Source organism: Suillus paluster (genome assembly GCF_016628075.1).
Source record: "Suillus paluster strain FC165 chromosome Unknown EDB91scaffold_97, whole genome shotgun sequence".
NCBI classification, from domain to species: Eukaryota; Fungi; Basidiomycota; class Agaricomycetes; order Boletales; family Suillaceae; genus Suillus; species Suillus paluster.
In genome coordinates this window covers 26,905-32,977 of record NW_024537657.1, presented here as the reverse complement: position 1 = coordinate 32,977, position 6,073 = coordinate 26,905, and the positions used below count along the sequence as shown (strand labels likewise).

Here is a 6,073-nt window from a genome sequence, read left to right as displayed (position 1 = left end):
AGGGTCAATTAAATTCCATCATGTCCTAGTGGAGTTCGTCGCGTCGAATATCAGCGACAGCCTGAAACCAACTTTGAAATCTGTTGGTAATATGCTGGCATTGCAGATATCATCTGTTCGGAAGAGGATTTCAGGTGGATAGGTTCTTCCTACATCGCCATGAGGTTCTGCTAGAACAATATTCAGCACATAAAAGCAAGCCATTTTCCTACCGTCCCCATCAGATTTATTCGATCCCATATCACGTCCTCACAAACAATGCGTTTATCTTTCATCCTCATCGTTGTTGCTGCTTTGACAACTACCAGTGACGCTAAGAAGCATCATTGCGCCAGCGTTTGTAGCAAAAAAGGGTGCTGCCCTGGGCAGGTATGCGGGCCAGCATTCGACTCGGATACTGTGAGTATGAGTAGCTTGCATCCTGGGTTTAACCGCATAACTCACTGGCGTGGTAGGGTAAATCCTTCAAGGAATGTCAGTGAATGGCATGTCGCGAAAGTGAACTACAGTGAGTCGTGTTTCTGCTTTCGCATTGGTACAGTATCGTTGATGGCACGACGCGTGAGTAGGTTATTCCTGAGTTGATCAACATGCTTGCTTCTGAACAAATTTCACTGCTGCTCGATCGAGCGATAGAGATATTAGAATAGAGGAAACACTTGAATACATAGCATATGACTGAAGTACTTACGACGCAGTTTTGTAGTATTGTTGTAAGCTTCAACATAGAAGCCCGCGATGAAACCACGACTCCTCCCGTCATAGGCACTGTTTACTGGGCCTCATGGATGCATTTTTAGTCCGCAGTGAGCCGCTGGGGTGTATCATGACCATTATATGGTCGTATATATGGAAAATCGTCGTCGCCGAATTGCGAAACTTGTAGGAGGTCATGAAAGTCGATGCGAGGCGTAATAGGGGAGGACTCGGGTCCAACAGAACTGTTAGTTTCGATGTCGTCGAGAGCATCCAGGCGTGAACGAAGTGGATACATATTTTGTATTGCTATGAAACTAGTATGTTATACTCATTAGTTTGCTCTATCAGGATGGAGAGGCAATAACTGCTCGACAACGACGAGGCAGACATCTGACATAGGACGTGGATTAAGAGCCTCGGTTCCCAATTTGGGATGTCATTAGGGTCTGAATCGAGACTCCATCTTTCGAGTCCCCAAGTCTAGCCACCCCATCTAGCGCTACGCGTCCGGACAAATTTTGCCAGAAACGAGTCCGACCTCCGGAATCATAATTCTGTGGATATTCTCCGGGGTCCTGACCACTCACCTCCACAGTCACTTCAGGGACGTCGATGGCGTGAGATCGCCAAAATGACGCTGGCACATTCAGGTACCTCGTTCCTGCGCCGAGGATCGTCAGGAGGAAATCCGAGGACAGCATTCGATCGCCGGTTACGTGGAAAGTTCGCCGGCGGCTACTAGGCCACCATGTATGTACGATGTTCCAGAAATTCGAGAAGGCGTCATACAAAATGAAACGGAGACGATATCTGTCAAGATGTGCAGGGTATGGCAGTACTGACAGAAGACAGAAGACAAAGCACAAAACGCTCACCCCGCGATCACTCGAATGCGCAGTTGCGCCCATCGATCGGATGGGCGCTCAAAGTTGACTGATCGACATTGCTGTACTGAACGAAGCCTTGGCAAAAAATGAACCCCACGACGATCGTATGTTTAATTTCTACTAAGTAGTGAGCTCCACTGATGCCAGCAAAAACGCCAACTGCATTTCGTACCGTCAGAGAGTGTGACATGCACAGATTGAATAGATAAGCACCGCCTGGATGAGTCCTATAAGGAACTCGTCGTTAGCTGAGATGTTGCGCCAATATCTACGCTCACAGGATCATAATACTCCGAATGTTCAAGTCACATTGCGGAGGCCGGACTCCATCAGTAATGATAGACGCTCTCAACCAGATTAGGTACTCCTAGTGTTTAACTGCGGTCACCTCAAAATATCGCCCTACTGAGCGCAAAAGAAGAATAACAAAGATTCACTGAATGTTCCAGCGCGCGGATGGAAACATTGTTTGATACCACCGAAGCGAGCGACTCGGAGAAGAGACCTCTCACCGGTGGATATCAAATAGTGCCAATCACCTTTGATTCCGACATTAATGTGTCACGAAAGTGTGTCATGAAACGACCAATTCATCAGACTTCTCTGTTCGCCATCCCGTTTGCCTCGAAACGGATGCATCCGAATATCGCAATATCTCGTGCCTCGGGGATGCCCCACGACGTGGAGCAGAAGTCCACAGAGGTCGAAGAACTTCAGGCCATGTTTTTCGCGTTCGAAGTTTGCATGGCTCGCGAAATGAAGCGATTTGCATCCGAACGATAGAGGCCCGATGAGGCCGGCCGGAGATCCGGGGTGAGGAGAATACTGCTGGCGCGGCGTGACGCTCCTGATGCGTCGGAAAATTGAATTGGCCGTCATGGTTTTCTGATGAGAAAATGAGAGTGAAATGATCTCGACGGATATGGATAAAAGTGAAGGCGCTGAGTGGGGGTGAGTCTTACTAGCTCTCGATGACGATTCAGTGCGTCACTCAAGCTGTATTCTACTTAGCTTGCTTTCTGGGGGCGTATCCATTTGAGAGTCAGTTGCAGCACAAATGTACTGACAGGGGCGATGGGTGATGGAATGAAAAAATGCCGACCGTTCAACAGGGTACGCTGTTTGAAAATGCTGTCTCGGCTTATAGTCAGCGATCAGGCACTGATCAAGGAGCATGTATTCAGCATTTGCTTTATCACACAGACGTCCAGAACGGAACGGAACATTGGAACTCACTTGTCTACCAATCGATACGCACATAATTCATTTGCGAAATGGTATCGAGGTTTGCAGTGGGTCAGTAGCAAATCGGGCAGTCATCAGAACGAGTTAAAGTGCGCTTGGCTGGCTTTCCACGAATCAAAATTCCTACCGCCGTAGTCGTAAGGCTCGAGAACGAGCTCTTGCTAAATGATTGTCCATTGAATTGGGTATCAGTACCTGCCCTGGCCGATGCGGTTGTGTTCTCGTGCCTTTTGGGATGTTCGATTGATTGATGGATGTTCCATATATCATTGCCAGAGACCATGGAAGCCTAGAGATATGATAAATTAATTCCGGTAACAATCGCAATAGCACAGACATTCCAATATTACATTTGGTTCACCTACGCACTGGGATACGTGAGAACCTCAGGTGATCTGTTCGCCGTCGATACCCTATGAGGCCATGTCATGACTCATAAGTAGTCTGACATTCGCGACACATAAAAAAAAACAGCGACTGTCTTGGTTTGAATTGGGAGACATATGCATGTCGGGCCATCCTCTTATAACAAAACTTGACAAGTGGAAGTTCCGAGTGGAATACTCAGCTCGATATCATTTGGAGCAAATTTGGAGTCAATTCCTTCAAAACTAATCCTTATTCGTAACCTTGCTGGATCACGTGTCTCCAAAAATATGAAACGTGCGCGGTGCAATGACACCTGCTGTACATACAGCTCCCCGTGCGTTTTGTTAACCCATCATCTGCCCATCATCCACATATTACGATGGCTTCCGAAGCCGAGGATGTCCCTTCACAAATGGAAGAATCAGACCCCGACGCGGTGCTGTCGCCACCTCCCGATGTCCAGCCGGAACCTGGGATTAATGGTACACCCGTTCGCTGTGAGTAGCCTCGGTTTTTGCAGTAATCCATAGTTTGAGCGATCTCCGTAGGGTATGATGTGAGTGGACGAGTTTGGAACTTACAGTTTAAGGTTAAGTGAGAATCATGTATATAGGCGGATAGGACAGAGTCATATACGCGAATTGCGCCTTTCCAAGAGGGTCGTGATACCTCTGTAGAGTGAGCAGTAAAAATTGTGACAGTGACACTATCGTGCTCATAGCCCTCAGGTTCTTCTATAAGCCAATCACACTAACTGCTCTTGGCTTCGGTCTGGCTGCGCTGAGCTATGTGGCCATGACCCAGGACGTCTTGGAAGAAGGCCGGGACAAGCGGCGTGTGTGCGTTTGATGATGTATTTCTGTGTGGTCTAACGATAGTGACATATTCGTCAACAGGGGCGCTTATGCTGCAGTAGTCTCATTCCTTATGTTCTCGATGATCCAATTCCGGGATGGACCATTCATTCGCCCCCACCCGGCGTTTTGGCGTGCAATACTAGGAATTAATTTGCTTTACGAGCTTGCCCTGGTCTTCCTGCTATTCCAAGATTTGAATTCTGCGCGAGGAATGATGACTCTTTTGGATCCCTCACTGAACCGGCCTTTACCTGAGAAGAGTTATGCGGAAAACTGCGAATTGAACCCGCACAATGTTTGGGTGCGATATTTTTATGTCGCTATATAGTTCTATGATATTGATAGGCCACAGGATGCGATCGATATATTTTGTCTAGCCCACGCTTTGGGCTGGTTTGGCAAGGCCATGATATTGCGTGATTATTGGTTTTGTTGGGTATTTCCATTCATGTTATAATGGATTTCACGGGGCTACATCTCATCTTTAGATTCTGAGCATCGCATTCGAGTTCGCAGAGTATAGCCTGCAGCATCAGCTTGCAAACTTTGCTGAGGTACGTCCGTCGGATCCACTTATTACCAATTGATGCTCATTGTAAACTTGTTGTTTGACAGTGCTGGTGGGATCATGTATGTGACCGTCTCCTTGGATTCGGCGGTTGATAATTTTACTTCCGCAGTGGATACTTGATGTTCTAGTCTGTAACTGGCTAGGAACTTATCTGGGCGAGTCGCGTGCATCTCGGGCGTGTATTATCTCTAATACTAATGTGACGTGATAGGCATGAAGACATGCCAATATTTGGAAGTGAAGGTGAGTTATAACCTCTGTTTCACCTGCGGGTGCTAGAAGCACATGTGCGTTTCAGCCTTACGAATGGCGCGGATTGCGGCAAACTAGGGGACTACGGTCAAAGGCTCGACGTGTGCTTAGCCAATTTTCCCCACACGACTGGACGGCATTCAAATGGGAGGGGACTACATCATTCTTGCACTATCTGATAGTCGTACTACTTCTAGCGGTCTTTCTCGCTGCGGAGCTGAATCCATTCTATCTCAAGGTAAGTAAACTGATACGCCAGTCGCCCTTGTTGCGATTCTCACGGAAGCTGTAGAGTCTACTTTGGATGGAACCCGATCATCCAATTGTGATCTTAAGGCTTGCAGGCGTCTTTCTTTGTGCACTGCCTGCTGTGCGAGAGCTTTACCAATACATCAATAACCCGAAGTGTGTATGCTGTAAGTGACTGTCGAATATTTCCTCACATCCATTGCAGGAAAGCGAAACGGATGGGGCAACATGTGTGGCTCCTTCTAGCCACGATCCTGACCGAGCTTCTGGTTATCACTAAATGGAGCAAGGGTCAGTTCACGGAACCTCTTCCAATGTATATTCGGTGGGCGTGGACCATTGGGGGAATATTGCTGGTACTATATCCGGCGATCAGGGTGAGTACCTCTTCTTCTTCACTGAGGGTCTGCGTGACTGAACCGAGGACAGTTCGGCGTGCCGAGCGTGCGGAGGTATGTGAAAAATCAGAAACAGAAGCGAAAAGGGAAAGGGAGGGGAAAGGGGAAAGGGAAGAAGGCGCAGTGAGACTTCATATAATATATTGTAGCTACCTATTGTGCATGAATGAAGTTCCCCAGAGTCTTAAGTTATATATGACTGTCGAGTGGGAGAGGACGGATAGGGAACATTCTGGTGCATACTGGACTACAGGATGTGATTAGTCATCAACACGGCATTGTCAGTCGATCGCCCTGGGCAAGACAATCGTTCGTTCATTCTTGTTCTCCAACCGCCACCACCACCGCTCTCTTTTCTACGACTGCGTACGTCGTAGAGCACAGTTTCAAGCATTCGCCATGGACAGCAGTAACGGCGGTAATGATGATAGTCGTGGTCATCGTTTTGGTCACAACTTTCATCTACCAACGTCACTTCAGAACGTATTTCGAAATATCAACCAGGCTTTCTCCCATAATCACAGCCATCCTGCACAACAGGACTCT

The 6,073-nt window shown here is 47.6% G+C and overlaps 1 protein-coding gene across 1 annotated transcript; it reads left to right on the top strand.

The window, feature by feature from the left end:
• Positions 1 to 3,353: 3,353 nt before the first annotated feature.
• On the top strand, positions 3,354 to 5,736 carry EDB91DRAFT_1164581 (phosphatidyl serine synthase-domain-containing protein). Its single transcript, XM_041319933.1, has 14 exons — positions 3,354 to 3,697; positions 3,749 to 3,756; positions 3,814 to 3,878; positions 3,929 to 4,039; positions 4,097 to 4,358; positions 4,410 to 4,493; positions 4,546 to 4,611; positions 4,673 to 4,687; positions 4,738 to 4,783; positions 4,840 to 4,871; positions 4,927 to 5,118; positions 5,173 to 5,285; positions 5,335 to 5,506; positions 5,559 to 5,736. Exons 1-14 carry the CDS (start codon positions 3,580 to 3,582, stop codon positions 5,652 to 5,654), a joined length of 1,380 nt encoding a protein of 459 aa, XP_041171674.1. The 5' UTR covers positions 3,354 to 3,579; the 3' UTR covers positions 5,655 to 5,736.
• Positions 5,737 to 6,073: the final 337 nt, after the last annotated feature.

What these genes read in the sequence shown, in the direction of transcription:
- EDB91DRAFT_1164581 (XM_041319933.1), top strand. Translation starts at nt 3,580, where the DNA reads ATGGCTTCCGAAGCCGAGGATGTCCCTTCACAAATGGAAGAATCAGAC. An exon ending in GCCAATATTTGGAAGTGAAG is followed by an intron (nt 4,872 to 4,926) that starts GTGAGTTATAAC and finishes TGTGCGTTTCAG; the next exon opens with CCTTACGAATGGCGCGGATT. An exon ending in TGAATCCATTCTATCTCAAG is followed by an intron (nt 5,119 to 5,172) that starts GTAAGTAAACTG and finishes CGGAAGCTGTAG; the next exon opens with AGTCTACTTTGGATGGAACC.